Raw genomic sequence first — 15,085 nt, forward strand, 5'->3', positions numbered from 1 at the left:
GAAAATTGTCCAAAAGGATTCCTATTGAGTAATTATACATATTTCTTAAATAGTTTAATCGAACAGTAAATTCATACTGCAAATTAGAGAATTTCGAAAAGCTGAGTATCGTTTCTGAACGTAATTGCCTTGACAAAAATGTCATAAAGTGCTACCTGTATTGTTGGAAGCCCAATAGTGGGAGGTGTTGAATGATATTTTAAATACTTTACTTTCACAAATCACAGGAAAGCAAAAATCGAAACAGAGATCGTAAAATAATGTTGATGTAAATATCCGTTTTTTGCGGTTTTCCAATGTATGAAACAAACCTAAGACAAATGGCTGAAATACATTAAGATACTTTAATGAATTGATATTGTTTGAAGGAATTATGTAGTTTTATCTGTGATAGAAAAATACAACTCAAATAAACTTGATATCGACAAGATGGAGGATGACTAAACATAGGAAATTAAAATTATAAAAGATTTACTGGAAACGATGCCGTAACAAGAAAAATAAATTAGATAAAACTATGTATCCATTGTCAATTGTACAAGCCCGAAAAGACCAAATAAATGACGATAACCATGGTAGAGTAATTACCAATCAATGAGATCATAATGCGTGTCTGGTGCAAATACAAAATTTCAATCCTTGTAGCTCTGATGACGGTTTATTTGAGTTTATTTGCAACGCATTGGAATTATTTACTTGGTGCATTAATAAACTGAAAATAACTCATCTTGATGTTTACGGTCAAAATTGCTGAACTCTGATTTCAAAACCGTGAAATGTTGTTGTTTTCAGAAAGAAAAAAGAAAAATATGATTATTTTGCAAAAAAAAAACACAAGACAATTTAGGAGCAAATCAAATTGTATCCTTTTAACTTATCAAGTACTATAGGATGCTCACTGCCAATGTCAAAGGTCAAACTGTGTTAAACAAACCTTATGTTCAACCTTGCATAATGCTAAATTTGAGTTTTTTCTTCATATGTGAAAAGGCAAGATTACCATCAACCTGGAACACATGAATACATAGATCACTATGTGAAACACAAAAGAAATTAACTAAAAAAACATCTTGTGGTGGCACAACCTATACACAAACTCCGGTGAAAACACTGTCAAACATATCAATAATTACTATGCACACTGAATGTGTGCAGACTTGTAACTTTAAGCAAAGTTAAAACAATAGAACCCTTTCGATTTATGTCCTTCGCTCGAAAAGTTCGTCAATTATGCATGCATTTATGACGCTATTTTACCAGATAAAGGGAATCGCTGTTTTCCAGCAATATTAAAGTTCATCAATCGTCTTCGTGATCGTCATTATACCGAATAAAATAGAAATAATGTTTGTTCCGTAGGTACCTAATCACCAATTCCATAATGACAGAAGTGCCGATTATCAATTATAAGAATTTAATTTGCCTCAACTACTCGTTCAATTTAACATAATATTTTGCAACTCCCGACATGGGATGGACGTAACGATGCCTCTTAACGTACGAATGGTGTTCAATAAAACCTAATTGTTTTGACAGAAATGCAGCCAACTTGAAGGTGGTTGATTTCAATGGTTTTAAAATTTGATTCCGAGTTTCTCCATTAGATTGATATTTTGAAAGATTTATCTCCCAAAGTCTTCTGTTTGGTTGAACCTATTTTCCAACGGAGTTCTTCAAAATATTTTTCTGACGGATATTTGATTAAAATAGAAAAATGAGTTTATAATTTCTACATTTGTAAACCAACAGTTTAACAAAAGAAGCTAGCATGGTCAACTTTGTGTTCCTTTTTCAGTTTAAGGATAATTTCAGAATTCGAAATAATAATTTGATACCATGTTTTTTTTTATGTACGTTTTAGATTTCATCCTACTTTGAAAATTGAACACAATCAATGGCAGAAGGTCATTTCGAATCAAAAGGCAAATAAGCATGTACGCTGGAAGTCTGATATGTTAAAGGAATGTATTCATGTAATAAACTATGATCCTCATAACTCACTGATTGCATGCTAAATAAAACTAGTCGTTTATTAATGACATTTGTGCACAACCATATCTAGTGAATAAAAATAAATTATTTCAACCTACATGTATATTAAATGACAAACTACAATTTAATGTTTTGAGCGTCACTGATGACACTTTTGAAGAAAAAAAGTGCGTTTTGCGTACACCATTTTAATCCTGGTATCTATGATGAGTTTATGAATTTACCTTTCATAGAAGAATTAAATACATTTCAGAAGGTGAAATTAAAAATACATATAAAAGTAAAAAATCTGCTGAGATCTGAAAGTTTTAAACTGCACGACAAAAAATAAAGCAACACTGACAAACATATATAAAAATAATAATCCTGAAATGTCTTATCTTTTTAAAATTTCTCAGGAGTTGACATTAACCTGCATATCATTTTTACAAGAATCAGATCTGCTCTATCGGCTTTTTTTTTTAATTTTAGATATACTATTACATTATGTCAGCTAAAACAGTATTTTACTCCTTTGTTCTAAATTTAACAACAGCTGACATATTTGTTTATGGGTCAAAAACATGGATATATTTTTCAAACTAAATACCCCAATGAAGATTTAGTTTCACTGGAGAAGAAGCGAAGTGATTGCAAATAAAACTCGCATGGCCTTTTAGGTGTTAAGAATCCGCTGGTAAAATAATACTCGCTCTTGCAACTCTATTGAATTATATGCTATAATTTGAAAACAAGACTATATTCTTGATCTTTAATACATATGTGATTTTACAACACAAAAGGTACCACAAACTTTATAGATAGGTATGTACAAAACAAGACTCACTTTTTCAACTATATTGAATTTCATGCTTTAATTCGCTCGAAAACGAGACTCTATTCTCGATCATTTATACATATGTGATTTTACAATACAAAAAGGTACCACAAACCCTATAGGTTTGTACAAAACATAACATTAATATCATTTGATAAACTTATATTGTTGTCTAGGATGTTTGACGTTTAGTTCGACGTCCGTTGCAATTATTCAGTACTATTATAAATATAGGCTTAAAAATAAATCTATCACTACACGGTATCTCATAAATATATCAGTTTAAACCTTGATATAATACAATTGCTGGCAGGTGTTTTATTATCTTAGACTCGTGAGTTGTACACAATTCTATGACCAAGTGGTCTAGGACTAGTACTGCCAGGTCTAGGAGAGGCACTTCGTTTTGAAATAGGAGAGGATGATATATCATCAATGTGAGATTTCACGCACATATATGTTCGTTTTGAACTGTCGTGGAGTACATGTCTATGCTTAAAACATGTCAGAAGATCGCGGAAACCATATCGAAATTTTTTGCTGAAGAAACAGTATATAATAGGGTTCATTCCACTGTTGGATGATCCGAGCCATTGAGCTATTGGAATAATAATATTTTCTAGATAGTCCGGGTAACTTGATGCTTTTGAGCTGTCCTGCGGAGAAATTATTTTCACAAAATTTACTACATACAAAGGCATCCACGAAAATGCAAACATAATAACAACAACAGCGAGCATTTTAACGACTTTCACTTTTGATTTATAAATCACACAAGCGCTTGCGTTTTTTGCCCCAGGTTGGTCACGGCGCCAAACTTTTACTCCAATAAACAGATAACAAACGATTATCAAAATAAGAGGTATAATGTAGCAAGACAAAAGCGTCGCTCCTATAAAATAAGCTTTCATAGCTTTCGGACTAGGCCACATCGGATAACACATTGGAATAATTTGTCCACTTGAATCCTTGTAGTCCAGCGTTGTGTAGAACACTGCCCACGGTGTCATTATACTCATTGATAGTATCCAGATGATAATTATTATGTGTTTTATCTTCCGGGCAGTCAGTTTGAACTCAAATGAACGACAAATTGCAAGGTATCTAAAATAAATGAATTAAAGAGTTTACACAAACAATTGGTGTGATTTACTAAAAACTAAACTATCAAACACAACTACATGCATATTGTGAAACTTATAAATTATCTACACTCTGTATCTGTATGTATGGAAAAAAATCTTTTGCAATAAAATTTTATAATGATGGTATTTGTAAAGCCGTAAACACTTCGTATTCGAGTATAAATACATAAATTTAACTTAAATACATATTATTAAACTTCTGGTATACTTGTTTGACTCCTTGCAAAACAACACAAATTATGAACCCAACAAAAATTAAATGATATGAAAGATAAGGGATTTTTCTTTTTATCTTCGAATGAATATGAATAATCATAAATAGCCTTGGAGCGGTTGAAACTGAGACAATAATATGACGTTTCATGCATAGTTCCCTAAAACACTATAACAAGTCTTATCCTATAGTCATTTGGCCAAACACGGAAATAAACTTCATATCTTTCCCGTTAGATATCGACTATTTTTAAATAAGCTTACACATTATTCACGCTGTTACATTTTAGAGATTGATATTTTGTATATATTTATTGTTATTGCAAGTTTTCGTACCTGTCAACAGCTATTGCTGCCAAAGTATTCACAGAGGCACACACTGAAACACCCTGTAAATACGGTGTCACTTTACACAGCACTGGTCCGAAAGGCCAACCTGCAATCAAATTACAAAAACATTAATCAATTTGTTCCGAGAATTACAAATGACAAAATATAGATCATAGTTACAAGGATAATTGACACATTATCGTTCCGATTACAATTATTAATGCGTGTAACGCATTTTTTGCTCTGATACTCTTTTGATGTGTTGGGGTCGACATTAAGTTGTTCATTTTATCCTTTCTGATATTCCATTGTTAGGTTGACTGTCCCTTTGGTATCTTTCGTTCCTCTTTTTCAGTATATTGCAATAACATTTTCAAAGAGCTGGTATAAATTGCCATATATTATTAAACTAAAGTTAAACACGTCTATATGATTACTATAAAATATAAATGGATTTGTGCATTGGCGTTAAATGTTGAGTGGCAAGTAATACGTGTATGAAAGTAAATACTGCTTTGTACTTGACCGCCACGCTCACCGTGAATGTTAAACGCGCTAGTTCAGAACGTCTGCCTACCTGCCCACATTTTCCCCACCAGTCTTAAAGTTTGCTCTTACACTTTATCGCATGAAGTTAAGCTGAGAAGCAACATATACTAATTTTAAGGTTTTTAGTTTGACCTGGTCAGGATCGAGCCCGCGACATCCTGCTTTAGATATCGGTATTTTGTAATAATTATGATAATTATTGTATATATAGTTATTTTTGTATCTGTCAACTACTATCGCTGTAAATGACAGTGCTGAGAATCCGATGTTTACTTTGTATTTTTACTGGGTAACAAGGTCAGCACTCAATCTTCCATTTTGTATTAATCAACTCTTTTTCTTCTATTGACGTATTGATTATCGTCATGCAATATTATTAAAAGACTACATACTTCACAATACGCATTGTTTTACAGGAAATAACGAAAACTTAAATATTGAAAAATAACTTTATACGACAAGTACCCCTGCTGCGAAAACAACATTACACATGTTCACGACAAGATTAAATTGAAAGAATTGGTTTATATAATCTTATTGTGTTTCATTGGTTTTATAAAAAAATAAGCTAGGATGAAATGGTGAAAAAATCATTTCGTTTTTAAGGTTAAAAGTTTAGAAATTTTGTTTGAAAAGTATTCGAAGTGATCTCAAACTGTATACTCTGATACTTAGAATGACATGATATATTTGTCGTAATGTAAAAGATTAGGTGTATATGTGTTAAGTCGTCGTTCATCTTTTAAAGGCATTTGTGAATCGGTCCAAGGGTTAATTTGTTAAATTAAGATTAAAACACATAACTTCTACATGTTTAGCGTACAGGCTTCTGTAATTTCGTTACATAGAGGACTGTTTGTTCATTGATGTACACTAACAGAATATTTTTCAAAACATTAACATTTAACATAATGTGCAGGCGCGGATCCAGAGGGGGGGGGGGGGGGGGGTTCCGGGGGTTTGAACCCCCTTTTTTTTTGGACGATCAATGCATTTGAATGGGGACATGTAATTGGAAACCCCCAACCCCCCCCCCCCCTTTTTAAAATGGCTGGATCCGCCCCTGATGTGACCGGGTATCACGGTTCCACACTATGTTGCAAAATCGGTAAGGTAAAGTTATACGTGATACTTTGCATAAAAGTTAATATTTGCCTCTACCTTTGGTACTATGGGTAAACAGTAACATGTATGTAGTCTAGACAGCTGAGAAAATATTAGTAAGACAACCCAACCTTTGCTAGAAAAAATAGTACAAGTCTAGGTTATATGTTATACGGTGCAAAGCATACTGTAGCTCTACCTCTAGTACTGTTACCAAGTCGGAAAACCCCTTAGTACAGGTAGCCGGGAATAGTTAAGGTGTATACACGATACCTCAACCGATGCAGTTAAGACTCTTATAAGTCATTGGTATATATGGTGCGATGTCATGTAAAGACAATATCTGGCATTACCCCTGGATCTAATACCCTGATTAATAATATGAGTATAAGCTAGTTGGTAAATGTTGAATTGAGCTGTATTATATCCGTACCAAACCCTTAATCCTTGCTGAAAAAAAAACATAAATTGTGTGCTTCTGAAGCATTTTTTCTTGAATTTACAGTCATCGAAACGCTTAAATGCAAACAGTGAAGAAACCCAGGAATGACAAATACATAAACAAGTTAGGACCTAAGCGCTGCAAGAATCATGAAGATCTAGTACATATGTAAATTTCATTACAGAAACCAGGCTTATAATTTTAGAAGGCCAGACAGAAAATAGAGACAATTTCTAGCTCTACCTATTGCGTTATGCCCAGGATTCGAATCTTTCGTATGATCCAACAATCCCTATTCAACAAAACCTTATATGCATTTAGACTATTGGGCGTCCAGCGTATATGTGATACAGAGAAGAGGTTGTTACTACCTCTACAACTGGCTGGTTATTTGAAAAAGTGGAGATATTGTTGGTTATTGCCGGTAACAGTCAAGTTTATATTGATTTGCGACATAATTGGTACACCACACCGTATTATTCGGCCAACTTGTCGACGTTCTGGTACATGTACGTAACAGATTAGAGACTCTTTATATCTCTACAACTTTTACAATGGCCAAGTGGAAAAACAACTTACCATAGCAATATTCAGTTTGGCTACGAGACATATCGGGTATCCCCCCTTTAAAAATCAGAAATAATGAAGATCAAAGGTATATGTGGTACGGTGTATAGTAAAGCATACAAAGCTATTATATATACAAGTTATTCGTTGGACAATATTTTCGCGATTATTATGACAATATCAGAGAAATTATTATTGTCCCGACTTAACATTCTGATTTTGCAGGTACATCTTTTTTGCTATCTAAGAATAGAATCAAAGGTACCAGGATTATAATTTAGTACGTCAGACACGCGTTTCGTCTACATAGGACTCATCAGTGACGCTCATATCAAAACATTTTTAAATCCAAATTCATCGATAAGCTGGATTGTGGTACATTAAGCGTCTGGATAGAGAAAGAATAAAGGTCTGTGTCTCTTGAGAATATTTTTTTAATTGGCAATCAATTCACATAATTTTTCTTTATATTATTTCAAATTTTTATCTGAAACATTTCTATTGATAAATATCAGACTTGAGAAGGACTCGCCATAATCCTTTTTACTTCTTTGTAATTGGTATTGTTGGGTCAAAATCAGCCCTAAACATCTTATGTATCTGTTCAATGTCAGGAGCGGATCCAGCCATTTCAAAAGGGGGTTTCCTAACCCAGGATAAAAGCTGGGGTTCCAACTATATGTATCCATTCAAATGCATTGATCGTCCAAAAAAGGGGGTGTTATATACTTCTATTTGGTATTTCTGGTTACCGGAAATGTAGGACAAAATTTAGTCTGTTTTTGTATTTTACGGGACTGTATACTTTTTTTATGCTTGTCGGCGTCGAACAATTAGTGTCGTCTGCCATACATGTGTTTGTTAAATGGCAGTAAAATAAAATTTGGATAACGAAAAGCGTGACTTCAATCCCATAGTCCCCCCAGACAACAAAAAGGATTGAGGCCCACGACATGGTGGAGGACTTAAAAAGGCTTTTAGCGTAAATATTGCTTTTATTTGTGATATAATTTTTGGTGAACATTATTTTTTTTTGCGAACACGTGGTAGTGGACAAAATGCACGGCAATGAGCCAAAATCAACTAAACAAGCAGATCCATAAGCTGGAGTCCTCACAGACAAGTTTTTCTTTTGACTATATTCCGTTAATTTTGAGTGATAGTAAAGCAAGATTTTTACAGAATGAAGTTAATTCGAGGACAGAAAGGAAAATTCAGTGGTGGTTTAAAAGTGGTGCATCCGCGAACGACCAATTACAGTACCTTAAAGACAATTTGGAGCTTAATTTACAGATACATCCTAAAATATTACTTTATGTTTGGCTAGGAACGTGTGATCTCACGACAAAAAAAAATGGTAAATTTATTTCTTTGAAATCAAGAGATAAAATAAATTCAAATGTTAATCAATTGACACAAATTTTCAAAAACATTCATGCTTTTATATCAGATTTTCCGACGGTAAAACTTGCCTTTCTGGAATTACCGTACTATTCAATTTTTCTATGGAATGCCTATAAAAACCATGCTAATCCTGGACCGTTCAAAAATGACGATCACTTGCTGAGTGAACAAATTGATGCAGTCAACAGTTTTATCCGTGAAACAAACATGTTACTACGAAAATATTCACCAAAATTTAATTGTGACATCCAGAATTGTAGGAAAAGCTCGGGCAGTAACCCCAGATACACATACAAATTTTATAACTTTTTTATTGACGGAATACATCCTTGTCCAGCTCTTGCCAGACTGTGGCTACTCGGAATTTGTGAATTGTCACAAAAGGACTGCATTTAAGCATGAATTATTGGGAACTTCAGAAAATATAATTCTATGTTAATTGTATCGCCAGAACTACCTACATGTACAGTGTTGTTTCTTAAATTCTTCTCACATTAAGCCATTTCATTTTTTTTTATGTTAATTTGTCTTCACATAGTTTTCCTTGTTTTGGTGATGATTGCAATTCGCTAAACAGAAATTACACTCCGTTTAAAAGTAGCAAAGGTTGCGTGCTTTATAAAGTGATGATTGCATCGCTAAACCGAAATTACACGTCGTTTAACAATAGCATGGATTGGATTTCTTACAACATTTAGTTTCGAGCTTTATAAAGTGATGATTGCATCGCTCAAATTATTTACACTCCGTTAAGCAATACCCATGGTTTGACTTTTGTTCTTCTGTTTTGGTGATGATTGCATCGCTAAACTAACATAACATTTGATTGCGGGATTTAGACAGTTTATATAAACTATGCAGAAGGACATAATCTTCTTGATTTGTGACGTTTTTGGTGATGATTGCATCGCTAAACTTACATACCTTAGATCGCGAGATGTGAGCAGTTGCAGTTATACCCTGATTTTCAGCTATGGACTATGCAGAAGGACATACTCGTTTTTGGTGATGATAGCATCGCTGTTATTGCATTGTACTAATGTCAAATGTACTTTTATTTACTGTTTTTTTCGTATGATATTACGATTGATGGTTGTTATATTTTCTTAAAGGTATTCATTTCTATCATATGTTACATTCAAAAAGTATATATATCATGAAGCTAGATAAGGCATTATTATGAACTAGATGTGTTACATGCAACAGAATTGAAAAGTTTTTCAAATACTTGCGAAAGTTTTTCTCAGTTGAATTTATAACGGTGTACAGAGTGTTAGTGACTGCTAGAGTGAAAACCTGTACATTTTATATAACATTGTTTATTGAGACTGAGAGTGTATGTATACATGTATATCAAAATTATTTCACGTGAACTTTTGGCTAGTTATATAAGAGTGTGTGATAGTGTTATACTAGATTGTGTTATTTAAAATAATTGTATTAAGAGTTTCGGGTCTCTACTAGCATCACTGTGATTAGAGCACAAATTGTCACCAATAATAGCAAACTTAAGAGTTGAGTCAACTTTATGAAAAGTTATATTCATCTTATATATGATATAGTATATATGCAAGTACAAACAAAACTGTGTCCATGTACGGAGTTAGTAATGCCAGAGTGAGAAGGGTGTATACAAATTTGAAATGTATTTTTTATTATTATTATTATTGTAATATGTTATATTGCTGTCTGCATTTCCAGTGACCAGACCAAAATTTTATATTTGGGCGGGGGATGTTATATACCTCTATTTGGTATTTCTGGTTACCGGAAATGTAGGACATAATTTAGTCTGTTTTTGTATTTTACGGGACTGTATACTTTTTTTTATGCTTGTCGGCGTCGAACAATTAGTGTCGTCTGTCATACATGTGTTTGTTAAATGACAGTAAAATAAAATTTGGATAACGAAAAGCGTGACTTCAATCCCATAGTCCCCCCAGACAACAAAAAGGATCGAGGCCCACGACAGGGGTTCCAAACCACGGAACCCCCCTCTGGATCCGCCACTGATTGTAAAGTTTTGTTCTGGTTTAAGTCAGGAACCTCGTAATAGAATCTCTTTGTATATATACTCTTATGTTTCTGCAAGAAATTTTTGATTCTTAGATTAATTCAAAAATCATAACGGTTCTACTTAGTGCTTGCCATACTCTATAGGGAAATCTTCATATTTAAAAATTGGTTGCTGTCTAAATTGCATTCAACTTACATCTCCAATCATTGAAACGAAATATGCCGTATTTGTGAACCATAAATACACGCAAGTTTTTTTATGAACACATAGTTCAATTGGTCAATTTTAGATATTTATAAAAATATGATATAAATGATATTGTTTTTACCATACTAAATGACTTTCCAATACGGTTACTGGACAGGAAACGTAAATAAGAATGACTGTACGTCAATAATCGACTTCCGCCGGAAACAATAAAATACGAAAAAAGCAAATCAGCTGCTGCAATTAGGTAAATCAAGCGGAAAACGGAAAGGGAGTGATATCGTGGTTCTGAAATTACATTTTATTAAATTATTCCATCTCTAGAAATCGTAAAACTAGCAGCATAACGCTATAATCAGATTTGAAGAGTAGATTCAGGCAATCGTCAATACTGAAAGAAACAATGTACTTTTATCGTGTCTTCTCTGTTGTAGGATTATGGTGGTAAATCGTTTTAAAGAATCATTATTTCATAAACAACTGGTAATTTTAGCACAAAATTGACATCTAGTAATTTATGAAGCAGAAATGATGAGATCTGGCTTTTTATTTATGTAAAACATTTTTACAGAACTAGACGCTTGATATTATTTGAAAACATTCGTATAAAGAAATTCCAATAACAATTTGAAAGTATTTCACCACTTTTTTTGTTTTAATTGAAAAAAACAAGTTATCAGGGCCTTAACTAGGGTTCTAATTCAGGGGAGACAGGGGTTGGGGCGACCGACTGAGGCACCAAAGAGAGGGGGTTAGGGGCACAGCCCCTGCCGATTTTTTTTCTCTCAGTAAAATGGCTAAAGATGACCCGTTTTCCTTCGATTTCCTAAGAGGCACCAGTATTGCTTGAACCTGGAAACAAATTTTATGCAAAAACAAGCTGATATTGCTGTTTAGGGTGAGTGAGCCAAGGTTTCGTCTTAAAGGCTGTAATTTGGCCTATAATTATTAACATAAAATACAGTGTGACAATGGATTTTTTTTCTCAATATGGCTAAAATGACTCGTTTTTCTTCGATTTCCTTACTTACATATAAAGCAACTAAGATCATGGAACGCACAATAATGTTTTTATCGAGGACCTTGAATTTCAATATTGTTTAAAGCTGAACAGATATGTATATAACTAAAAACAGGGGCTTTAAATACAGTCAAGTATATACTTAGTATAGAAAGTCCCTGCTACAACGAATGGGGGTGTTTAACTACTAAGGCATTGACCATAATATTCTCGTACGATCGGGAGAAGCGGTTAAAACAGCTGATTCAGCCGGAAACGAATTCCCGATATCATAAGATTCACAATTCAAAGGGAACTTCTGCTGCTTAATTGAGCCCCTAAATAAATGTGAATAGTTACGTTTTATTCACAATTGTCGAAAGCAAAGTTTCATATGTGTTCTCGTACGAATACTGAATAACAGACGGACGGCCACACGAAAAAAAAAGCCAAAATACAAATACTGAAACGGTTCACTTTCGATAAAAAATCCGGAAAATGACGTATATAACAATGTTACAACTGTAAACTTGTGTTGTTTATTATATAAATTCAAGTTCTTGGTGTACATATTGTCAAAATTTCATTTTAGTACTTCCAAAAAAAAATGTAGTGTAGAAAATTCAGGGCAACAGATTGCTCCCCTGCCTCATAGGTAGTTACGGCCCTGGTCATGATAAGTTGTCATCACAATGGTTTACCGGGTTATATAAATACGATAATCACTCTATAACTTTCCTATTCAGCAGTAATATTCTCGCTACGATCGGGTTTCTGTTTTGCTATAAGGGGTATATAAATATAAGCAATCACGTCCGGTCGGAAATGGGACGTTACATGTAGTTTTAATATAGTTATTGATATTGCCACGCTCTCTGAACATAAAAAAAACCATAGCAACGAATTTTAAAGGGTTTACAGTTTGTCTGTTGAGAGATAAACTTCTGTTCCCATTTCCAACAAACCCCCATTTTCTAGTGGCAGTTCAATTTTCCTAACCTCATTCCCGGACGAACAACCTAGAAAAACCTGAATGTCTTATTAAATGAATTACGCACACGTTTAGAGTTTTAGCCAAGTATATATTCACGAATGCACCTGGATAATAAGCAAGCAAGCAACAACTTGGTAGCTATTCTAAAATTAAAATAACTAACATAATTAACTCCAAAGAAAATTCAAAACGCAAAGTCAAGACCTAACCCTAAAAGTTATACTTTTTCAAACATCTTCGCAAAATACATCCTATAGCAAAACATCATTTTAAGAAAGAAAAACAGTTTGTATTTATTTAATAAATGCAAAAAGCTTTTATCCCTACACAAATTATATTATATAAGTAACTAAATGAATATTTGATACATGTGTCTCGCAGCATAATTAATGTCTTATGACCATGAGAAGCATGTTAATTGTTTTTTTATTAACCATACCCTCCCATTTCAATTAAAAAATATTTTTGTTTGTTGGTAGTTATCTACACACTTTACAAATTATATAAAAAAAAAACGTGACTATATGATTTGTTTCCATAAATGCAGTACGTATTTCAATTTCCTATCATACAATGATAATAAGTGCAATGTTACAATATTTGTTATTAACTGTAATTAACGATCTATAAAACCATATTTTATGATTTTGTACCTGTTTACAGAAACAGCTGAGCTTAAATAGTCTTGCAAGAGTTGTGTGATGTGTTAGTTTTTTTTATATAATTGTAATTAATTATTGTATATGCTTTTCTTAGTGATATTGATCCCAATGTGTTCGTATATTTTTTCTGCCGGCATTGATTAAAAAAAAAGTGTTATTTTCCACTCTGTTTTTTTTTCCGCTGATATCATATTTAAAGCTTACACTTTTAGATATTTTACTTCTAGGGGCGGGTTGGGATCCCACTAACATGTTTAACCCCGCCACATTCTGTATGTATGTGCCTGTCTCGAGTCGCCTATAATTCAGTGGTTGTCGTTTGTTGATGTGTTACATATTTGTTTTTCGTTAATTTTTTGTACATAAATTAGGCCGTTAGTTTTGTCGTTTGAATTGTTTTACATTTGTCATTTTGGGGCCTTTTATAGCTGACTTTATATGCGGAGTGGGCTTTGCTCATTGTTGAAGGCCGTACGATGAACTATAGTCGTTAATTTCTGTGTCATGTTGGTCTCTTGTGGAAAGTTGTCTCATTTGCAATCATACCACATCTTCTTTTTGATATATAGATAAGAAACAGATTTGATAAGTCCTTTAAGCATGCAGAAAACTGTAAATCGCAAGAATAGATATAAGCTGTCACTCACTGTGACAGCAGTGTTGACTTTATACTGTTTTCTGCTCTTTGGTTGAGCTGTTGTCTCTTTGACACATTCTCCATTCCCATTTTTAATTTTATGAAAATTTATCAAATGATCACCAGCAATTTAGATCTTTTACAATAAGCTATGATAGATGTACTGATAAATAAACGCTGTCAAAAGTACACCCTGTAAAAAGATGTTAACACGGTCCAGTGGCGGATCCAGAACTAATGTAATGCGCTTTTTCACCTAGCCATTTCAAACTCGTGTTGTTAGGTTCCTATGTTATCGACTTTTCTCACTCACTAAAGTTAACAAACAATCTTTTGTGTACAGATTTTGTTGCAAATTTTATTTTGAGCATACTATGACTTACGATACTTTATTCAATGTCATGATACCCTAGAGAAATCACGAGTTTCCTGAAGATATGTATGCCGCAGCAATAGGAATCTTGCTTAAAAAAGGTATTTCAATGAAAGATCTATTTGAATTTCAGTAAGATGTAATTTTCCATATCTCTACTGAACAATTTTTAATTCGGTTTTAGGGTAAATATATAACAATTTGTAAAGCAATCGATGGTCGCATTGTATAAAGATTGCTTGGTACTAGTCAGATATATTCTCTTGGATTTAACTAGGTTATCGAAGGTGTCATCCTGTAGAGGAAATGTTTTCCTGTTGGAGGATATACCTATTACTTGATGTATACAAAATGATAATTGTTAATCTAGCTGGCTACACTTCAAAATATTTTGATTTGCCAAAACCCTACCCTAAGGTAGAGACAGTGGATAGCTATTTTTTTTCTGAAAAGAGAAATTAAAGTGTCTATCTGATTAAAAACAAGAATGTGTCCAAGGTACACGGATGCACCACTCGCAATATCATGTTCAATGGAACGTGAAATTGGGTAAACAATCTAATTTGGCATTACAATTAGAAAGATCGTACCATAGGAAACATGTGTACTAAGTTTAAAGTTGATTATCATAC

The 15,085-nt window shown here is 33.3% G+C and overlaps 1 protein-coding gene across 1 annotated transcript in view; it reads right to left on the bottom strand.

Annotated features, from left to right (window-relative positions):
- Positions 1-2,733: 2,733 nt before the first annotated feature.
- The window catches only part of LOC139488879 (neuropeptide SIFamide receptor-like), a 28,304-nt gene continuing 15,952 nt past the window's right edge, over positions 2,734-15,085 (bottom strand). Inside the window, exons 2-3 of the mRNA XM_071274831.1 lie at positions 4,504-4,603; positions 2,734-3,913 (exon numbers count right to left, since the gene is read on the bottom strand). Of these exons, the coding sequence (XP_071130932.1) occupies positions 3,136-3,913; positions 4,504-4,603 (878 nt within the window). The 3' untranslated portion in view covers positions 2,734-3,135. The remainder of the gene's footprint in view (positions 3,914-4,503; positions 4,604-15,085) is intronic.

The sequence above is a fragment of the Mytilus edulis genome, chromosome 9 (assembly GCF_963676685.1).
Source record: "Mytilus edulis chromosome 9, xbMytEdul2.2, whole genome shotgun sequence".
Taxonomy (NCBI): domain Eukaryota; kingdom Metazoa; phylum Mollusca; class Bivalvia; order Mytilida; family Mytilidae; genus Mytilus; species Mytilus edulis.